This window comes from Dendropsophus ebraccatus, chromosome 5, assembly GCF_027789765.1.
Source record: "Dendropsophus ebraccatus isolate aDenEbr1 chromosome 5, aDenEbr1.pat, whole genome shotgun sequence".
Taxonomy (NCBI): Eukaryota; Metazoa; Chordata; class Amphibia; order Anura; family Hylidae; genus Dendropsophus; species Dendropsophus ebraccatus.
The window spans coordinates 40,992,148-41,015,325 of NC_091458.1; the positions used below are offsets into that span (position 1 = coordinate 40,992,148).

The window sequence follows — 23,178 nt, forward strand, 5'->3', positions numbered from 1 at the left end:
TTTTCGCCGGCTCCATAGACACCATTCTATGGGCCGGCGTATTCCGCGATCCGCTAAAAGAAGTGACATGACACTTCTTTCAGCGTATAGCGGAATACGCCGGCCCATAGAATGGTGTCTATGGGGCCAGCGGAAAGGCGCCCAGATGTGCGGGCGGACAGCTGACGGAATTCTGCGGACATTGTCCGCGAGAATTCCGTAGTGTGAACCCGCCCTTACTCTGGATTAGAAAAACATAGCTACTTTCCTCCAAAAAACAGCACCACTCCTGTCCTCAGGTTGTGTGTGGTATTACAACTCAACACTTATCTTAAAGGGGTTATCCAGCGCTACAAAAACATGGCCACCTTTCCCCCTACTGTTGTCTCCAGTTCAGGTGCGGTTTGCAATTAAGCTCCATTTACTTCAATGGAACAGAGTTTCAAAACCCCACCCAAACTGGAGACAACAGTAGGGGGAAAGTGGCCATGTTTTTGTAGCACTGGATAACCCCTTTGAAGGAACTGAGCTGCAATACCACATTTAAACTGAGGAAGAGTGGCGCTGTTGTGCTATGTTTTACTAATTCTAGATAACCCATTTGATATCTTTGGATCTTTGACATCTTGATGCTTTGTAAAAGATATTCTTGAAACAAAGTGTTAGGCTACGTTCCCACTGTTCCCAGATTTTTTTGGCTGTACTTTGAGGTGGAAAAATGTGTTTCACACAGTCTCTCAACAAGTCTGATGTGGATGAAAGGTGCGGGACGTGAGTTGAGACTTTGACCTTTGGAATGTTTGTTTTTTTTTTTACAAGTTTCTGGGGCATGTTTAGGAATTTAAATATAGCCCAAAAACATGGCTTAAATTCAATGGAGAAAAAACTGCCTTTTTTGACAATTTATTTCTTAGTTTAAAAAAATAGCTTGCAAAAATGCATAGGAACATAGTGATGCAAGTTAAAGGGGTTATGCATACGCAGAAAAACATGGCTGCTTTCTTCCAGTGAATGGAGCTGAATTGCAATACCATACACAGTCTGAGGACAGGGGTGGTGCTCTTTTTACAAGAAAGCTGAGCCTTTCCTAATGCTAGATAACTAGAGATGAGCGAACCTCAAGCATGCTCGAGTCCATCGAAACTTTCGGCATTTGATTAGCGGTGGCTGCTGAAGTTGGATAAAGCCCTAAGGCTATGTGGAAAACATGGATATAGTCATTGGCTGTATCCATGTTTTCCAGACAACCTTTGAGTTCAGCAGCCCCCGCTAATCAAATGCCGAACGTTCGGGTTCAGATGGACTCGAACCCGAACCCGGTTTGCTCATCTCTATAAATAACCCTTTTAAATTCTTCCTTAAAAAACGAAACAGTTTACTTGATGTACACCTGAATATTTCATCACTATGCTAAAAGGCTTGGGGCATGGCATGGATTATTTTTTTTCTAAAGTTTAGCTCAGTCTTAGGGTGGGTTCACACTACGGAATACTCACGAATAAACTCAGCAGAATTCCGTCGGCTGTCCGCGCACACGGCCGCGCACCTTTCCGCCGGCTCCGACGGAATTCCGCTGAGTTTATCCGCGAGAATTCCGTAGTGTGAACCCCTTACAGTTAATTTAAACCTGAAACATATGAATATTTATTGCATAAATTACTATATTATTTTCTTTTCCTGTGTGTGGTGTGCACAGTCCATGAGCACCATCCTTACCTGACTGCAGGGGAGCACCCCCATCTCCCTAAACCAGAAGTGGCCACTAAATTACACCGTCCATAAGTGCGCCAGGATTTCTATTTTATGTGCTAAAAAAAATTCTGAAAAAGGGCTGAAGTCTTCTCCCACTTCCCTAAAGACACCAGATCTGGTTTTCACAGAGGATGCTGTTTTGCCATTTTAAGCCTTAAATATCTTAAAGAACATAAATAATACGATGGTGCAATGGCTGCAGATAGAACTGTGGATTTGTGTTTAGTGCCAGCCAACTATTAGTGGCTATGCAGAATAATCTGTTAGCGCAACCATTGTCTGCTTATATGTTTCACACTTAAGTTTCTTATTTTATCATACAAAAGCAAACGCAATAGAAAACCTGAGCAGGGAAGGTTTAGTGTCACACGTTAAGGCAGGAGAGAGCGCTGGGCGCCCCCTCAGTGGGGGTCTCCTTTCTTGTCCTGTTTCTCTTTCAGCTTGTACTCATCCAGAATGGCATGGCTGGCTTCTTTTGCAGTCTTTTTCACTATTGCTTTTATACCAATGTGATCGATATTAAATGCAGTCACCCCGACATTGAGGGCAGAATTTACTGCATTGTCGGTAGCATGACCGGCATCTTTTCCATACCTATGGGGGAAAATAACAGGAAAATCAGGTCACTACTTTCGGCAAAATGAAATAGCTGCAATCTACACAACTGTGCAAGCAATATACCAGTGAGTGCACGTCTTCATGTAACTAAGCCATGAAATTAAATACTTGGGGAAGAGCCATTTTCTCATTAAATTAAAAAAAAAAAAAGGAAGTTGGAGGAAAAAATTGCCATTTCGGGGGCATTTTTGAGTTGTAAAATAACAGGCTGAGGGTATTTTACAGATCAATGTACTGTGTGACAACAGCCTGATTCTTTTGAATTTGACTAACCCCAAAATCCTTTAGGGATCAAGTCTTCCAGTACTTATCAGCTGCTGTATGTCCTGCAGGAAGTGGGTTATTATTTAGTCTGCTGCCGCCTCTCTCCATGACAGAAACTGTTTAGAGCAGCAGCAAATCCCCATACACCACTTCCTGCAGGACATACAGCAGCTTATAAGTACTGAAAGACTGGAGATTTTTAAGTGGAAGTCATTTACAATTCTGTAAAGCTTTCTGACACCAGTTGATTTGAAAGGAGCACCCCTTTAATTGTAGTGTATGTGGAATTCTGATCTTACTTAAAACTGAATGATTGGTATATATGTTTAGGCATTGCACCTCCTGGCACATCAGTTGCACATTTGTGAACAGATAGAAATAATCCTGGATTTTGTCATTGGTCAATAATTATATGATTGGAAATTGTCCATTTACCCAAATACCTTGAATTACGGATATTATTAAAGCCATATACTGTAACTCATGCTTGATTTAGCCAAAACTTTACCAACCACCAGGTGACCCAAGATCTCTGACTGCATTACCTATTTACATCTAGAAATCGAAAACCTGTACAGCTGTAATCCGGCATGAACTGACCAGCCTCTGCACCGATAAAGTACATCACCTGCACTTATACTGTATGTAGACAGAAGGGAGACTGGTGCGGACAAAGTATCCCATGGAGGACTGTCTAAACTGGATATCCCTGCAGCAAAACCTCAGCACTGGGAAGTATTAGATCTGTACAGGTCTTATGGATGTAAGTAATGATCTCATCCACAGTCAGCATCAGAGATCATGGTCCTAAACATATTGGGTTAACATGCAGTCAGCTAATTCTCCAGGACAAAGTAGAAAAGTAACAAGTAATGATTGGAATAGAGAATAACAGGACTGAACAATAAATAAATAGTAATCACTTAAGGTTTTGTAGCCGGAGGTTCATCCGCAGTAAATCCCCTATATCTAAAATGGAAACAATCTGGTTACACTTAGAGATAGTGAGGATACATATTACATTCCTTTTGGTCAGGTCTCCAAACTGCAACTAGTAAAGTGGGTTTGTCACAAGACTTCTCTGTCCTGATTTATTATTACTCTGAACCGTACAAAGACATGTAGAATCTTTACCTACCCATCCTCGTGTCCCCACAGTCACCGTCATGGACCTCCGTTGGCCTTCTACTACAACATGTCCCAGCTGAGAAATGCCTGCTCAGCCAGTCAGTGACGGAGGCGGGACACTGACTGCAGTCACTGACTGACCAAGCAGGAAGTCGTGAGAAACTGGGGGCTGGGTGCTCTCAGTGAAGCTGGTGATGCTGCTTAGCGGGGACGGGTAAGTATTTTTTTTTTAAGTTCATAAGATTTTATTAGTTTTACAAAAGTCAAAACACCCAATAAAAAACAATCCACAATTTCTTCTTACCCAATACGGAGAACACCTCCCAGGTGAATCACCACTCTATTTACAGCAGCTTAAAGTCCAGTGGAGTCACCCCGCGACCCGACTTAGCATTAACCCAAAAACCTGGGGTACCTACCTGACCCGCCATTAAGCTACCCCTTACCATAAACGATATTTACCCTGGTCTGTCTGCGCGGGGTCGTCCCCCACACTCCCCCAACCCAGACCTGCCCCCTGAGCCAGGCCAGCAGCACCATACCTTCACCGATTTCAAATATAATTAACAACATCTTTAATAACCACATAAATAAGGGGACGGGTAAGTATAGATTCTTTATGCTCCACCCAGGATTTTTGATTTCCCTGGAGTTCTCCTTAAATTCAGCTACACTCAACATGAGAGACACATGGACCAACAAAAAATGACTACCTACATTTTTTTAACACACTGGGCCAGATTTATGAAATTGTCTTTATAAAAGAATCGTTCTTTGCCAATAGAAATAAATCATTCATTTTTTTAAAGGGGGTTTCCCAGGATTAAATGTTCCTCGTGTCCACAGGATAGAGAAAAACCAACTGGTGAGGTTCCAACTGCTGGGACCCCTGCTGATCATAGGAAAAGAGGTCCCTTGTCCCCTGCGCTATTCACTTGGGGAGCAATAGACCTAACTTTTCTTGATCAGTGGGGGTTCCAGGGGTCAGACCCCTACCCATCCTGTGGATAGAGGATAACTTTATTTCTGCAAAAAAAATATATGTTGAAATTAAAAAACAAATAACAAGTCATACTTATTTACCCCACTCCTCTGCAGCTCTCTTTCCACACACTTCCAGTTCCCCATTGATCACACTGTAGGGTCCTATCTCCGCCAGTGAGTGGCTAAGTGTGTGGGTTCTGTTCCAACTCCCTGGCAGTAGGCAGAAACATTGAGCAGGGGGGGACTGGAAGTGCACCAAACAGAAACTGTGGAAGACAGAGGCCGGTAAGTCCAACTTGTTTTTTCTATTATATTTTTAAATCCGCCATTAGTCCTGGGACAACCCTTTACATATGAAAGCTGTGCAGTCATTGGCTGGTATGGATAATTTTCCTGAATTCATCAGGACCACCTGACCATCAAATGTGTATCAAAAGTCTTGTCATCTTTACCAACCACATGAGTTCAAATCTGAATCCATATTACAAAATAGATTGTATTAAACGACCCAATACATTCTCTTCAGTAGACTATGGCAAAGGGCAGTGAGACTTACTTGTATTTGACGGTGTGCACAGTTTCTGTAGCCACGCTCTTAGCAATGTTCTTCCCCGCATACTCCAGGCCTTGCCAAACTGTTGCAAATCCTTGAAGTAAAACACAGTAAAAGTTTCTCTCTGGGATAGGGACTAATATGAACATACGATGTCCTCATCACCACCATGAATACCTTGTACTCCGCTGGCTGCCACCACCATGGCACCATCCAGTGGAGATTTCCCATCCTTGTCCTTCTTCAAAGATTCAGGAAGAAGTTTGCTGCCATGTTTCTTCACGTGAGGCCCCAGCTCTCTCCCAACACAACTTGCGACGGCACAGACTCCATCCACTAAGACAAGAAAAACCCTGATGGTTATACACCAAGAAATCCAAGGTATACTTTCTAGTGAACTCTACAAAAATTACCAAGTTACTGCTTAGGTATGAAATAACTTACCCACAACTGCATCACCTGGAATCCATATACCAAGGGGTTACCATATTAATCATGGTCTATTCAAATGCTATAATATATACTTCCTATATTATATTATATTACACCACACGTAGTCCAAGAACCAAGGCAAGAGGATAATAAAAAAGTAAAAGTATAGTACATGTATGTATCATAACCAGTGGTCTTTTATCTTACCTAAGAACTGACTGACTTTCACTGCTCCGCCGGTGGCCTGCTTGGCTACGTGGAGCCCTTTGGCCACTGTAGGGTTGACCTCTAGAGGTTTATCTTCAGGCTGTATGTGTTCTCTTATTTTGGAAGCGCCTTTGTGAATTCCTTTTGCAGTCAACTCTGCTCCTTTTACCAGACCCCAACTCAGCCAAGAAGCTCCTAAAGGAATAAAAAAAAATATATAAAAAAAACATAAACCATTGCTCGGGGCAACACCAGTAAATCCAGTTTTAGGCCGGGTTCAAACAAGGTCACTGAATGGCAGCTGTCAGTGAAGTCCACACCGGCCGGTATGGCAGTATCGGATGGATGACCTTCACTTCTTTTGATTTGGAATGCGGGCACATTCGGGTGTGCCCGCATTCCAAATTACCATAGCAGACAGTGTAAAGTTCGTCCGGAGTTGCACTTTACATTGTCTGCAATCTGAGTTTTGTGCGGCCACTATTCAATGAATAGTGGCCGCACAAAACTGACGTCCGTTTTCTATGCAGCCGCATGGAATCCTGGCTGGAGTGTATATAGAGTGTATACACTTTGGGGGAATTTCACTTTTATTTAACGTCTCTCTTCATCAAGAAGAACCTGAGAGAAAGACATGTAATAGTAATAATAATATTAATAATGTATAACATGTATATATAACACATTATATATATATATATATATATATATATATATATATATATATATATATATAAAAATAATGAGGATCACTGTTATTACCTTGCAGAATTCCCTGGGCCACCTTCTCACTCCATGGAGGCAAGTCTTCCTTTTCCTTTGGGGTCGGCTCTGTTTCGGGTATAGTAACCACATGGATTGTTTGAGTCAAGTCTATGACTTCACTTGAGGCTTCACTTGGCTGGAATAGCAGAGACAATATTTTTACAGATAATTTCAGGGTAAGTGATACTCTCCCCTCTCCTAGCAGTACGGAATGGTTTAGGTTGAATAGCTAAAATGAGGTAATATGTATGTATTACACCTGGCTGTCCTGGGTATATGGTTAACAGCAGTGTTTCCCAACAAGGAGCTAGAATAAGCCAGTGACTGGTGTTTTTATAATGATGCTCTTGTACCAGATTGGAGCGTCTCCAGATTTCACCATGTGAAGCTTGGTCAGTGCTTCCGTACAAAGGAACACTGTGCTCCAAACAAAGTGGGTGTGAAGTCGCCTGATTTTAGGCCTACTGAATAATCTAAGCACAAAGGCAATGGACGCTGTCCAGATTTGATGTGTCCGTTTACTTAGACGCAACAGGCGATACTTTGTCAGTCATCAGTCATATTTATAAGATTTATAATAAATATGTGAAATGATCAGTGTCCCTTTAAGAGATCCTGCTGAAATTAGGATGATGTGTCTGACAAGCTTAGGTGTACTGGCAGTACCTGAAGAATCCAATAACAATACTAACAGTATTATGAGTATTGTTATGAATAATGCTATTCTTTCCTAATAGGGATCAGCACTGGCAGAGGGAGCTATTCTCTCCAGGTAGGGATCAGCACTGGCAGAGAGAGCCATTCTCTCCTAGTAGGGATCAGCACTGGCAGAGGGAACTATTCTCTCCTGGTAGGGATCAGCACTGGCAGAGGAGGCCATTCTCTCCTGGTAGGAATCAGCACTGGCAGAGTGATCTATTCTCTCCTGGTAGGGATCAGCATTGGCACAGAGAGCTATTCTCTCCTAGTAGGGATCAGCACTGGCACATAGAGCTATTCTCTCCTGGTAGGGATCAGCACTGGCAGAGGGAGCTATTCTCTCCTGATAGGGATCAGCACTGGCACAGAGAGCTATTCTCTTCTGACAGGCATCAGCAGTGGCAGAGGATGATATTCTCTCCTGGTAGGGATCAGCACTGGCAGAGGATGATATTCTCTCCTGGTAGGGATCAGCAGTGGCAGAGGATGATATTCTCTCCTGGTAGGGATCAGCAGTGGCTGAGGATGATATTCTCTCCTGGTAGGGATCAGCACTGGCAGAGGATGATATTCTCTCCTGGTAGGGACCAGCACTGGCAGAGGGAGCTATTCTCTCCTGATAGGGATCAGCACTGGCAGACAGAGCTACATGTGAGCGGCTGCCGTTATGCACATGTATGGGTAATATCCTGCAGAATCATGGAGGAGGTGTTCTCTTCATTACTTGTCATGGAAGGCTGTGACTGTCAGTATGGTAGCCAAATGGGAGAAATGTTATAGGGGCACTCTGGCTGTCATTTCAAGTCTGCAAAGTGAGTAGCTGGCCATTCTGCCCTCACCCTGTTCACCTTATGACTCCCCTAACAAACCGCCACGATTCACTATGTTTTCCACCCACTTACCTGAATTCTCAGGTCAGACATCTGTTTCATGAGATCTTCAAAGAGCTCCAGGTCGGCAGGTGGGAGCTCAGCAGAGAGCACCACCCCCACATAAGAGCCGGGGAGCTGCGACATCAGGTCTGGGAACATGTATACCCCATTATTAGAGCGCAGAACCGGAGACTGGTTACACATGAGTGGGTATAGCCAGTCACACACCTGCCAAACAAAGAACACTCTTAAATCACATTATTTAACCATATTAGTGTATATATATATATATATATATATATATATATATATATATATATATATACACACATGTAGAGCTAAATCTAATGGCCTATTGTGTGACTATAGAGGTTCAACCTGTAGCTATTAAACAGATCTTATAGCACCAATATTATGAAAACTCTTATAGATTATAGATAGAAAGTCTCAGCTTGCCATAATGGAGGGAACAATGAGATATTTATGTAGGGAACAATGAGAATTGTAAAATGGGATGTGTAAGGGTTGGGATGCAGAGCAGTTTGATATGTTATAGAACAACTCTTTTACTATATAGTACTGTTTGCCTATTGTGCGCCATGAAATGACCCTGGTATTGCATAAGATATAGTCAGGTGAGAGGAGCCGTGTTATGAGACAAAGTAATACATTTATGGCGTCTATAGAGGCAATAAAAGGTAAGATTGCCCAATAACCCAGGACATGAAGTCACTGAAGCCTTGGACATCCAAACCCCATCTTCTTTGCTACAGTGCGTTTCTATTATATACTAGATGATCGGAACAGTGACATAAAGTAAAGTGACCTGTGACCACTAATCTCTTTGCTCGACTCTAATAAGTTTATATAGTTTCTATGCACTGTAAGTGCTTTATTAAAGGGGAACGCAGGCGAAATTTTTCTTTCAAATCACCTGGTTTTAGAAAGGTATCAAGATTTGTATTTTACTTCTATTTAAAAATCTCAGGTCTTTCCATAGTTATCAGCTGCTGTATGTCCTGCAGGAAGTTGTGTATTCCTCCCATACAGCAGCAGATGTTTTGTTATTTCTATTGCCATTAGATGACTTTATGCTTTATTGGTTGATTACTGTTTTCCCTATGATAACTGTGTGTTATTATAACACTGGATATAAGGAGTTTGCTGCAATACCTTGTATGGGTTAAATAGTAAACTCTTAGGAAAAAGAACTTGTGGCATACTAAAGAGTGGGCCCTATAGTAAGTATATACAGTACTAAGCATAGTAAAGCTGAAAGAGAAAGACCTATTATAAAAAGTGTATAGAATCCAAACTATCATATTGGGTAATGTCTAGTTAGGCTAATGCTGCAATTTTCAGTAGGTAGTTAGAACACAGCACTTGACAGAATATACTGTAGGTCGAGTGCCAGTCTGAACATGGCAGAAACTCAATCCTACCCATGCATATTTAACCAATAGGCTGCCATAGTATTACTGGCCTACTGTGTAGCCTCTTGTAATATAATTGTATACTATAATAACTAAATATCCTTGATATCACACAGTCTGAACCTATTTACAGATCTCATCATTTAGTACTGTGGTCATTGTTTGGAGGAAAAAACTAATATAAAAGTGTTATGCCCAGAGCAGTGAGATGCATGACTGCGAGCAGGTGATTGCAGAGGGGTCCACGGGGAGCTGGGGGGTCTGCCCGAGTGATCGCTAGATCGTCCGGGCAGCCCATAGCGGATAGCAGCAGCCTGCTGCCACCGCTCCTGTTCCTCGTGTTGACGACAGCAGATCGTTGCTATATTAGGTGTTTGTCTGAAAGACAAACCACTGCAGCGATCAGCCGACATTGTTCACGTCGGCTGATTGTTGTCTTCTATTACACAAGACGATTATCAGCCATGACGGCAAATATCAACTGAATACGGCCGATAATCACCACGTGTAATAGGGCCTTAAGGGGCAGTTCACACAGTGTAAAAGTGGCGGAAACCCGTGGCAAAACTCTCCGCCGCAGAATCCCGCCTGTCTCAGGCTCACACAGTGTTTCTATGGGAGGGCTCACACACCTCCGCTTCCGTCACTCTCCACTTAAAGAACTGACATGCTTAAATACGTCGTGTTCTCCCCCCCCACCCGGACCATTGCCCTCAGTGAGCAGGCCTGATGCCTCCCATGTGATAGGGTTACTTTTTAGGTTTTGCTTATATTTTGGGTCATGCCCCAAATACATGACTTTTTTCTTACACGAGAAAGGGAGAGGAAGTTCCTGTCTTGGGATGCGGCAAGGCGCTGTGCACACTGCATCTGAGCCCTAGGGGCAGAGCTCCCAGCATACATGTTAAACCTATCCATAGGGCTTCAGTTCTCAGATGAAGGCCAACATGAGGGTATTTTTTTTTTTATTTACTTTTTTTTCGCCACCGCAACTGATACATCGGTAGGAAAGCAGACAGTGCTTTCCTATTCACTGTAGCACTGCATGGAATTTTTTTTTTTTTTTTTTAACACTGCACCCATTAGATAATTTATTCCAATATATGGCTATACAGTTGCATATATCCAGAGCGTTCCAACATTTTCCCAACTTATACCTCTAGGCTCAAACACTGTGTGCACAGAGATCGACATATACTAGAACTAAGATAGTTCCTATTACTCCACCATACACATTCATGTAAAACACAGTTCCATGTAATTTCATGATCAAAGCCAATGACTCTCTTTAGTGATACTAGAATTCCCTAGTTTGGGTACACAGCACTCACTATTATGTTACCTGGAGAAAAGCAGGAGGGCGAGTCTGGTCCATTTCACTGCTGGTGTCCATGAATTTAATAATACGGAGATACCCCGGATAGGAGGGGGCGCTCACTTGTCCATCTGGTGTCACATAGAATATCTGGACTCCTCTGGGTATAAGGATCAGCTCCTCCGCATCTACCCCCAGACTTTGCACTGGCGGAGGCTGAGTGGGCATAGCGTAGAAGTCATCCCCAACTATGGATTGTTCCCCAGACTCGGTCCCATAGGAAACAGTGTAATGTCCATCTGTGGCCTGGGGGGTGTATGCTGGAGGAGCTGCAAGCCCTGCTATATAGGGATTGAGTGCTGCTCCGCTGTCTGTTGCTATACATGAGACTCCATTCACCGGCTCTGAAGGCAATGGCGGTAATATTGGCAGTGGTGGCCTATCAGGCTTGTCCTGTTGTGTTGGCAGTGATGGGTATAAAGCTGGCCCTGGGGCAGATGCACCCGCAGTGGGGGGGTATGCAGTAGCCCCTGAGATACTCTGCTGTAAGATATGTAGTCTGGTATTCACATTCTCCAGTGTCTCTTGCATCTTTGCTTGCATTTGTCTGGCAGCATCCCAGGCCGGACCAGTGCACTGAGGTCCTTGCAATGAGACGCTTAATCCTCTTATCAAATGCTCCTGGCCTTGCTTGTAATAGTTGCGAGCTTCTTCCTTGTATCCGGTTTCATCTGTGTTCAAGCCTTTGTTGATGTATACAAATGCTTTCCTGTATTCTTCCTCGATGCTTCGGATTAGGGCGTTTTCCTGCATGTCTGGAAGCGGCTGCTTTTCCATGTACTGAAAAAGAAGATAAAGCAACAAATTAGAAGATAATATACTACAAGTACATAGTAATATTATTATTATGGGTGTCCATACGGCTTATCAGAAGGTCAATGGTCATCCTGCAGGAAACAGCCATTCAGTGTTTCAGAGCATAGTTCATTGTACGGCACTATGGGGCCAGCATGCTCTTGTTATTGCACAGTCCGCTATAACATCGGTGCTATGTAAATATAAGCACAGTACAAGAGTTCTCAACACCACAGATGCACTAGTAACACAGCTTGGTACATCCAGGCCCGGCAGGCTGGCAGATTAGCATGAAGCGGTTATGTAACCCGGCAGATAATAGCTCAGACATCACTATAATCCATACACTGCATGGCCTGCATTAAGTACAGTATACTATACAATACAAGGCTGATCCTGTGTAACAACAAGGGAGCTTACAATCAATGATTAATATGGCCATTTCTGTAATATACAAAGAACTGGAGAAGAGCAGCTACAAGACGCCACCTATCTCCAGGACAATAACATTTTCTTCAGTGACACAGAAGATTGGACATGTACAAGCCACCCTGTCCTTGGGATGTCCGACTCCTCACATGACTATTGATGCATATGCTGTATATGTATGATTATTGCTGAATATATGATATATAATATGTATGATTTTTAATAAGTAACTGCACACATATGTATGGGTATACAGTATATCCATTATTTTGAATGAGTATACTGTATATATGTATGATTGTGTAAGGGTACTATTACATGGAACGATAATCGGCCTGATCAGCTGATGACTACGATCATCGACTGATTGTTGATATAGGCTTCAACCTATAATGGTCGGGCGCCGACCGCGCATCGTTACATGTAATAGCGGTGCGTGGGCGGCTGCTGACAATATACATTACCTATCCAGACTGCAGGGCTCCTCTTGCGGTCTTCTCCCCGGGTCCCGCGCGCTCCAGCATCAAAGCGGCCTGTCTCAGCTGACAGGCCGCTCAGCCAATACTGTCCACGGCGATCACGGACAGTGATTGGCTGAGCAGCCTGTCAGCTGAGACAGGCCGCTCTGAAGCTGGAGTGCACGGGACCCTGGAGAAGACCGCAAGAGGAGCCCTGCAGCCTGGACAGGTAATGTATGAAGTTAAACAAGGGCTGCAAGGACATCGGTAACGATGTCCCTTCAGCCCTTGTTAAACGATAATCGGGCCATGTAATGAGCCCATCTAGCAGATCGGCACTCGTTTAGTTATTATCAGGCCTTCATCGGCCCGTGTAATAACACCCTAAGAGTTTAATGTTAAAGGACTAGTCCACAAAAAATCTGTTTTGTTTGTTTTTCAAATCAACTAGTGCCAGAGATTTGTAATTTACTTCTTTAAAAAATCCCAAGTCTTCCAGTACTTATCAGCTGCTGTATGTCCTGCAGTGGTGTATCCTTTCCAGTCTGGCACAGTGCTCTGTGCTGCCTTCTCTGTCTGTGACAGGAACTGTTCAGAGCAATAGCAAATCCCCATAGAAAACTGGAGAGACTGGAGAGAACACCACCTCCTCCAGGACATACAGCAGCTGATAAGTATGGGAAGACTGGAAATTTTTAAATAGAAGCAATTTACAAATCTGTATAACTTTCTGACACCAGTTTTGAAATAATTTTTTTTTTGTGACACCCCTTTAATGTGTTATGAATGAGGATACTGTATATGCATGGTTATAAACGAGTACTGTATGTATATTAATATACTGTATATGTATGAGTATGCGTGAGTACTGTATATGTATGTATGTATGTTAAATAAGCTAGAAAAGAAAACCGCCAGAGTTGACCTTTAATGTGTTATGAATGAGGATACTCTATATGCATGGTTATAAACGAGTACTGTATGCATATTAATCTACTATATATATATATATATATATATATATATATATATATATATATATATATATACACACACACACTGTATATATATGATTATATGAAGATTCATCACTAATCATGCTATATTAGGTCCAAATTTCACAATTTGGATTTGTTTGTTGGATTTAGAACTTTTTTTTACTCATTCCAATCCTGTACACGGAGCAGCCTGGAGATAAGCAGTCACGCTGTATACAACGCAGCTTCCACTTCATACTGCACATATACTGAGCACCCTGCACCCAACTAGACCCTCAGGGAAAGATTTATCAGACTGGCGTAAAGTAGAATTGTCTTAGTTGCCCCTAGCAACCAATCAGATTCCACTTTTAATTTTTTTAAAGAATCTGTGAGGAATGAAAGGTGAATTCTGATTGGTTGCTAGGGGCAACTAAGACAATTCTACTTTACGCCAGTCTGATAAATCTCCCCCTCTGTGTACTATATAGGGGCAATCGGGGCATTTCTAAATCCAAAATTAATCTAATTTGCCAAATCTGACCCAAATCAAATCTGAGTAGATTTGCTTATCTGTAACAGTATAATGTATGCATATGAGTGCTGTATATGCAGGATTACAATGTGTCAGCTTATAATGACACAGTACAAGAATAAGAATGTGCTGCGTATTTGTGTTGGTGACAGTAACTGAGAGCTAGTAATGCCGGAGCACACATTCACACTGCAGACACTCAATCCCAGCATCCCTTGTGACTCAATATGGATCCAATATCATTATTCTGTATTGATCTACGCTAAGTTATTCTTCATGGACATTCCCATAGAGTAACCCAGGGAGACCTGTCAGCTGCTCCGCTCACAGGGGATTGTTTTCGACTTATAGCTTAATTTCCCAACATCTCCTCGAACGTCCCTAAGACTTACACAAGGTGATGACAAACAGGCCATAAATCACTTGTGTATATGGGGCCCGTACATGTAGGAGTATACTCTATATATGATTTGGAGTATATATGATTATGCCGTATACTGTATATATGATTTGGAGTATATATGCTGTATATGTATAATTATGCAATATACTGTATATATGATTTGGAGTATATATGTTGTATATGTATGATTATGCCGTATACTGTATATATGATTTGGAGTATATATGATTATGCCGTATACTGTATATATGATTTGGAGTATATATGCTGTATATGTATGATTATGCCGTATACTGTATATATGATTTGGAGTATATATGCTGTATATGTATGATTATGCCATATACTGTATATATGATTTGGAGTATATATGCTGTATATGTATGATTATGCCATATACTGTATATATGATTTGGAGTATATATGCTGTATACTGTATATGTAGGATTATGCAGAATACTGTATGATTATACCATATAATAATGATTACATGTCTACCAGTAATTGCATAGTGTGAGAATGTGATTATACAGTAGTGGTGACAGTGAATTAGACCTAGTGAGAAAATCAGCGATATGTAAGCCGTGATCTAGAAGCCTTTCACCCTATGAATGTTATCTTAGGCTGGGTTCACACACAGTATTTTTGCTTAGTATTTTGTTCCTCATATTGCAACCAAAACCAGGAGTGGATTGAAAACACAAAAAGGCTATGTTCACACACTGTTGAAATCTAGTGGATAGCTGTCATTTAATGGCAAATAATTGGCATTATTTTAAAACATTGACCATTGTTATGAAAGAACGGCCATTATTCAAGTAAATTTTAACATTGTGTGAACAGAGCCTTTCTATGTTTTTATTCCACTCCTGGTTTTGGTTGCAATATGTGGACCAAAATACTGAGCAAAAATACTGTGTGTGAACCCAGCCTTATATAGGAAAACACTATTCAAACGCAAAATACTCATGTCCCTTGTGACCCATAATTGGATCTGATAAAATTATTCTGCATTGACCTAAACTAAGTTATTTCCCCTTAGACGCTCCCATAAAATAACCCAGACAGACCCATCAGCTGCTGCGGTCAACAACTTGTTATTGACTTACAGCTCAGTTTCCCAATGTCTCCCGAGATGTCCCCAATTCTTACACAAGCTGATCACTGTCAGGACAAGTCACATGTGATAGATATATATATATATAGCCTGTTGGGGGTAGCATATCGTATATCAGTTGCTTAACTGCAGATTTGCTACATTTCGACAATATGGAAACATCCTGCCCACTTGGCTGGTATTAGGATGAGTTTGTGGAGGCTGGCACCAGTGAGGATGTGCCAGGGTCCAGACACACTATAGGGCTGGTTTATATGGTCATACTCTAAAATAATAGCACATCTTGGAGGAATTAAAAATGGAAACTATATATGAGTGTATATGAGAAATATGACATCATGGCTCCCATCACTGATGATGTCAGGAGTATGGTACTAGGCGGTTTATTGGTTGCAGTGGCCATGTGTCCTCACCTCCATAAGAAAGACCAGGGTGCTGACCAGATCCTGAGCAGGGGATCAGCACGGGATTGGAAAGATCAGTAACAGTTAGTTTGTAAGTTTATAAAAACTTATTTTTACATTCTGGATAATCCCTTTAAGTAAAATTTTGGCAGATATATAGATTTCAGAACTTTTCAGATAGATTTGCAAAACTTTTCACAACTTGAACTATTTTCTATATTGTAATAAGAGAAGACTCCCTATTATGACCGAATCTACAGTAGTAATGAATCGCTTCATTCCCAGTTTCCCAGGACTGGATCCATCTTTTCCCAGCACCCGGGGAGGAGCGGCACGGAGCCGAGCAGACTTTAAAGCCCCACAGCCTGATGAGCAGAATACAGATAGGAACGGAGGGATTTGCTTTGTTCCTACTGTAGATTCACTCATCTCTACTCCCTATCCCACAGTAACATACAGACAGAGCAGGGGGTAAAGGGGATCAGAGGGCGTATAATTCTGCAGAACAGCAAATAATGTGTGGAAAGCTGGTGACCACCCTATGGTGACCCCAGACAGTCTGCTATAAACATAGATCAGAGCATACGTCGAGTCATTGCTGAAATGAGAGGAAACTCTATGGCTGTTGTAATACATAGCAGAAACATCATCACGCCATCCTGCAGCAGACCGGCTCACACCAGGATTACCAGCCCATCTGGCCACCGGCCAGCCCGAGCATGTGACATCTTGACAGCTCACGTAAGTCCCCAATTGTTATCTGATCACATGTGCTTACAACAACGGCTTTCAGAGATGAATGACCGTGTAAAATGCTGAGCGAATTCCTGCCAATGGCGACAACAATGGGTTAATGTGACCTCAGATACAGGCAGCATTGCATGGGCATTGAGCTCATTGCTTGTATAGTGTATATTAGCGGTGTCCACATGAAGTTAAAGGGACTCTCTACTATGTGTGTTCTGTTCAGAAAAATCAGGGGTTCTGTGCCTGCTCCAAAAATACAGCTGGGAGTCAAGAGGAAAAGATAAATCACCATACCTACAATGCTTTCTTATGCAATGCGGTGGCTATGGCGCTTTTCACCCATTTTGTGGTCTTTTTCTTCCCATAAACTTCTAAACTATAAGAAAAGACAACACATGTAAATATGTTTAAAGGGGTTGTCCTATCTCCTTTTCAGCTCGGCACTGCTGCGCCCGCTCTCATATCTGGGTTTGGCGCTGGGGGAGCGAGGATGGGACGTAGCAGTGCTGAATGATATCGCCACAGCTGTGTCTCCCTCTGGCATTACACATTTCTCTGGGGACAATCCAAACATGGGACGTCAGAGGGGACATACGAAGTATGAAATCATACTTACCAGCTCCCGACCACTCGAGCCTCGTCACTGCCCGGCTACTGCTACAATAGCCGAGAGTGGTGGTCGGTTTCCTAGGCAACTGCTGTCAACATGACAAAAAAGGGACCAAACATCATCAGAAAGCTGTTTGCTAATGCATTTGCAAAATTGCTTTCTTTTGCATCTCCTATCACATAAAGTTTTAGGTGATGGGAGTACCCCTTTAAGGTTTTTTTATATGACTAGTTATGTGTAAAAAACGCTAAAAACGTTTTTTTTCCATGTGCGTAAATGTCTGTATGAACATGACGCTAATTGTTCATGTTTGCCGACCACGAACAATTTGTTCAATGATCGGAAGGGTTGTAACAATCATTTCCGAACATATCTGAACTTGAGAACGTACGCAACTGTGTAATTTATGCATTGCACCTGATAATCTGTACGCATGTGCGTAGACCAAAACGTACGCTTCTACTGTATGTTTGTTATTTGTTTGTGAATGTTGGGTGAACAGGATCAAATCACGATTATTTTTTAATGTACGGGATCCGAACCGAACATTGGGATGTTCGCTCATCACTAGTTGTTACTAGAAGATGTTTACAGCCAGGACTATATCAGGACTGTAGGAGCCAGCTTTTCCCTGGATCTTCCATGAATCTCATTGCCATCAGTTAAAGGAACAAAGTCCTACAGAGAAATGCAGTCCCACCACAGGAAACAATAAGGAGAGCAGATGCTCCCAGACAAGGTACCAGCTGGAACGGGCAATTGCGCAAAAACATAGTTAATGGCCCGATATTAAATCCTGTTAATGATTATAAAAAAAGTCATAAAAACGAAAAGCTGGCGACATATTATCAAAGCTATTGAAAGAGTGAAAGTGCAGCTTTCAGACATGACTTGGAGATTACGAGCAAAAATAAAATCTCAGATTCGTCCATTCCTATTTGCCACATGACCCACCCCCTTCCATGAATCCCATAGTATAGTGTACATCAGCATTACGTCAATAAGGCATTCTGGCGTATACCATGGCTAAGGTAGTCTACAGTATTAGGGACTATGTTCAGTCTCATAGATAGATATATAAAATTTATAAAGATAGTAGAAGTTGCTGAACGGCACTGTGTGGCTTAAGGCTCAGGTGGGTGCACAGACCTCAAGTAGCCAGACCCAGGGCCAGCTCCAGGTTTTTGTGGGCTCTTGGACAACAGAGCCTCAGTGGGCCCCTCATCCATCCATACACTATGCACAATCACTTAAAGGGACTGTACCACCAGGCCCAAGCAGAAGCACTGGAGGCGGCCGACCCACCCTTAGTGGGAAGAAACTCCAGCCCCTCCATGAAGTGGCTCCATTAGAATCAATGGAACCCTATCATAGAGGGGCTAGGGTTTCCACCCACTAAGGGTGGGTCGGCCCGCCTCCAGTGCTTCAGCCTGGGCCTGGTGGTACAGTCACTTTAAGACACCACTAACATACACACATTACTGATACAGACAGTGACTGACACACACACACTGACACACTCACACGCTGTCTTCTGATGTTTAGCCCGCTCACCCTACACTACGGCTGAGGATTAGAGCACCAGGCCACTCTCCCTCTCTGGGCCCCAGCACTTGCCCAGGTAAGCCTGGTGCTGACACCGGCCCTGCTTCAGATCCACAAATAGTTCACTCCAATATTCAGTGATAAATAAAGATTTATTTAACCGTGAATGTGCAATGTTTCAATCTCTAAATGAGTCTTTTTCAAGCAGCTGCCGCCTCGTTGGACTAAGATTAGTGATGAGCGAATAGTGAGATATTTGAATATTCGTACGAATATCCCGCGAATATTCGATCCATTAAAGTCTATGGGAACAAGTATTCGATTAGTGAAAAACATCTATTTGACCATTTGGATGGTAAAACCGGAACGCTTATCGAATATTTGTCGAATATTCGCGGGGTATTTGTACGAATATCTCACTATTCGATCAAATATCTATTCGATCGAACAGTATTCGCTCATCACTAACTAAGATATATGCCCCCCTGAAAATCCAAAGCTTGAATCTTCCTTGAATTCCCCATTCAGGGAAGACAAGCATAGAGCATAATAGATTCTTCCCTGGCAAACTGTTTGTTTTCCCAAAGTAAGTGATTTTATATATATATATATATATATATATATATATATATATAATCAAAGGTGCTTTAAAAATAAATAATAATAATAATATATAAATCCCACCCATGGAAACAGCATGCTTGGTAGTTCCAGGTACAGTACATGGCTACGTGGCACCATGTTCACACATACTTTGATGCAGCCTTCAGATATTTATTTATATTGATTTACACAGCATACAGTATGTGTGAACATACCCCTAGCTGTGCTCTCTCCTTAGCATAAATCAGTATACACGCCATATTACTGATCGGAGCTGTTAGACCATCATGCACCCATCCAAAAAGTCCCCTGCACTTAATGCAAACTGAATAGAACAGAACGTCACTCAGTGCGACAAGTGAAGAAGTTACATTGTTATATACGTATGTAAATATTTATGAGATTGATACATTGATTTGTACATTGATCCCTGGCAGGCTGGTCCTCAATAATACTTTCCAACCTGTAGTTCTCCAGCTGTTGCAAAACAACAACTCCCATCATGCCCTGACAGCCTTCGGCTGTCAGGGCATGCTGGGAGTTGTTGTTTTGCAACAGCTGGAGAGCCACAGGTTGGAAAGCAATGCCTTATTGCTTTACATACGACTAAACACAGACACTGAGCATGCCCACAAATGTAGCAGAGCTGAACTTTATCCGCATAGTTTGTGCCTCTGCATTCTGATCATAGACTAAGCGTACCTGCAGTCCCATGTAAAAGCACACACACAATGCACTTTTGTATCAAAATGAGCTCAGCTCTGCTACATATGTAAAAAACATAACAGGTTGGGCAGGAAGAGCTAAAGTAGTAGTAGCACTAGTCACATGACAGGCAGCCTGCTCTCTAGTAGGACCAGCAGTCCCAGCAGAGAGTGTGCTGGAGATAGCTACAGGTGCCAGGTACCCTGATGAATGTGCCACTCTGCCCTATCACATGGTGGGATACTCACAGCTGGCGTATGGTGGGCACCTCCAGGTCTCAGGGCTGTCACCGCTCTGTCACCACTACACCTTCAGCAGCAGCTTTTCCCTACAGCAGCCCTGCCACCCCGCCCACTCTCCCAGCATGCACCAGGAACAAACATCACTTAAAGGGACAGCAGCACTATTTTACTTAAAGTGGCAAGATCAGTGTGCAGCTATAATAAGGCTACATGTCGATATATGGCGCAACTGCAAATTGCATCTAATTCGCCTAACCGAGAAAGTTGTGTGATTCGTCTACAACTGAAGAATTCTACAATTGCGATATGATTATTAAAAAAAAAATAAAGTTGCAAGCAGATCGCAGTCACAGGAAATTTGTATTGAAGATAATGCTGGAAAATTTATGTGTACAGTAACTTATATGTCGCAACATTAATCACTAATATTACATTCACTGTCACAACATTTCAATCTTCATGTCGCACAACTTGTAACGTCACAATGTTGTACTGTAACTCCTGCGTATAGTGAATACGGCTGCATTGTAATACAGCATGCAGTATATAGAGGTGAAGCGCAGGGTATATAGAGTGGTGAAGCCTATGCGGTATATAGAGGTGAAGCGCAGGGTATAGAGGTGAAACCCATGCAGTATATAGAGGTGAATCCAATGCGGTATATAGAGGTGAATCCCATGGAGTATATAGAGGTGAAGCCCATGCAATATAGAGTGGTGAAGCCTATGCGGTATATAGAGGTGAAACCCATGCAGTATATAAAGGTGAGGCCTATGCATTATATAGAGGTGAAGCCATGCAGTATATAGAGATGGAGCACATTCAGTATATAGAGGTGAAACCCATGTTTTGCTGTAAATTACAGGGACTGGAATGGGACCTTGTATCTTAGAGGATGTCTATAACCAGGTTTACAATGTGCCCATCAGTACTGAGACCAATGAATAAATGTCTTCCTCTCTTGCTGTTACCTCTTCCTCCTGCAGCTTCTATGGAGCTAAGATAACATGCGGACTACAGTTCCTGCACTCCAAAAGCATAATGTACAGGTGAGGTTTATGTGTGTACATTACATTATCTAGACCAGTCATGTCAAACTCTGGCCCGGGGACCAGGGGCGTAACTAGAAATGGCTGGGCCCCATAGCAAACTTTTGATTGGGGCCCCCACCCCCTTAATCGACCACTACGCCATCAACACCCAGCTCTACACAGGTTCTGTACACCATATAAATTACAGTACAGTTATATTAAGTGACTCACAGGGGACGTCTTCTCTGATCGGAGTTGTTTCCTTCATTTTCTTCTTCATCCTTCCTGGGCCATTAGAACTTCTCCGAGCCACGAATCCACAGAATCTGCCAGAGAAACATATTAGGCTCCTCATTATGGCACCATCCTCATCTCTATACAGACTGCACATCTGTATTGGCCCCTTTACCCCCTTGTTTAGTGGATAGCCCTGACACTATGTGATCCCCTTATAGTATATGCCCCTCTGTGTATTCCCCCTTACCGATGCCACCCTTGTTGGCCCCTTATAAATTACCCCCCGTGTTGTCCATCTCCCTTAAAGATGGTCCCCCATGTTGTCCCCCTATAGATGAACTCTCATTTGGTCCCCTTATAAATGCCCCCTCATGGTGTCGCCCTATAGATGGCCCCCTGTATTATCCCCCTATGTATACCTCCCTGTATAATCCACCATAGATTGGCATCCCTGTATTATCCCCCATAGATGGCCCCCTGTATATCCCCCATAGATGGCCCCCTGTATATCCCCCATAGATGGCCCCCTGTATATCCCCCATAGATGCCCCCCCTGTATATCCCCCATAGATGGCCCCCTGTATTATCCCCCATAGATGTCCCCCCTGTATATCCCCCATAGATGTCCCCAATGGCGGATTATAATGTAGGCGGTTTGGGCGGCCGGCTGGGGCCCGAGGCTCCGGGGGGCCCATGCCTTGCCGCCCACATTATAATGCTGCCCGGGAGGCCCCCTCGCCACTGCACTCTTGTGACCGCAAGCATTGTTTCGCTTGCGGTCACAAGAGTCTCCGGCTGCCTCCGTCTGATGCGCGGCTGCCGGGGGTGTCCGGTCCTCTCCCCGGCAGCGCGCGCATCACACAGTTCCTAGTGCCGCCTGGGGCCCTGACTTCCGGTACTGGGAGCGCACGTACCGGAAGTCAGGGCCCAGGCGGCACTAGGAGCTGTGTGATGCGCGCGCTGCCGGGGAGAGGACCGGACACCCCCGGCAGCCGCGCATCAGACGGAGGCAGCCGGAGAGAGGATCGACGGGGGAACGCAGGGTAGGTGAGTTATATTTTGTTATTTTTGTGTTATTTACTCACTGGGGGGCATCTATAAAGGGAGGGGGGGAAAGGGGGGCAGCTATAAAGAGGGGGGCATCTATAAAGGGGGGAAAGAGGGGGACCAGCTATAAGGGGGGAAAGAGGGGGACCATCTATAAGGGGGGGAAAGAGGGGGACCATCTATAAGGGGGGAAAGAGGGGGACCAGCTATAAGGGGGGAGAGGGAAGAGGGG

General features: G+C 43.1%; 1 protein-coding gene across 3 annotated transcripts; it reads right to left on the minus strand.

Moving 5' to 3' along the window:
* Positions 1 to 1,811: 1,811 nt before the first annotated feature.
* On the minus strand, positions 1,812 to 20,736 carry SPART (spartin). Of its 3 annotated transcripts, XM_069969932.1 has the most exons (9): positions 20,638 to 20,736; positions 11,029 to 11,841; positions 8,284 to 8,481; positions 6,680 to 6,818; positions 5,918 to 6,112; positions 5,456 to 5,614; positions 5,282 to 5,372; positions 3,537 to 3,582; positions 2,235 to 2,325 (listed from the first exon to the last, which is right to left on the minus strand). In XM_069969932.1, the coding sequence occupies exons 2-8, from the start codon at positions 11,836 to 11,838 to the stop codon at positions 3,537 to 3,539; spliced, it is 1,638 nt and encodes a 545-aa protein (XP_069826033.1). In that variant the 5' UTR covers positions 11,839 to 11,841; positions 20,638 to 20,736; the 3' UTR covers positions 2,235 to 2,325. The 3 variants fall into 3 exon arrangements, with proteins under 3 accessions (XP_069826031.1, XP_069826032.1, XP_069826033.1); XM_069969930.1 differs by lacking the exon at positions 3,537 to 3,582 and having other exon boundaries at positions 1,812 to 2,325; XM_069969931.1 differs by lacking the exons at positions 3,537 to 3,582; positions 20,638 to 20,736 and adding an exon at positions 17,221 to 17,302 and having other exon boundaries at positions 1,812 to 2,325.
* Positions 20,737 to 23,178: the final 2,442 nt, after the last annotated feature.

Coding starts and splice junctions, on each gene's coding strand:
- SPART (XM_069969930.1), bottom strand. CDS start 11,838: ATGGAAAAGCAGCCGCTTCCAGACATGCAGGAAAACGCCCTAATCCGA. Junction 5,373..5,455: donor GGCAGCCAGCGGAGTACAAG/GTATTCATGGTG, acceptor TTTTACTTCAAG/GATTTGCAACAGTTTGGCAA. Junction 2,326..5,281: donor GTGCACACCGTCAAATACAA/GTAAGTCTCACT, acceptor TTTCCCCCATAG/GTATGGAAAAGATGCCGGTC.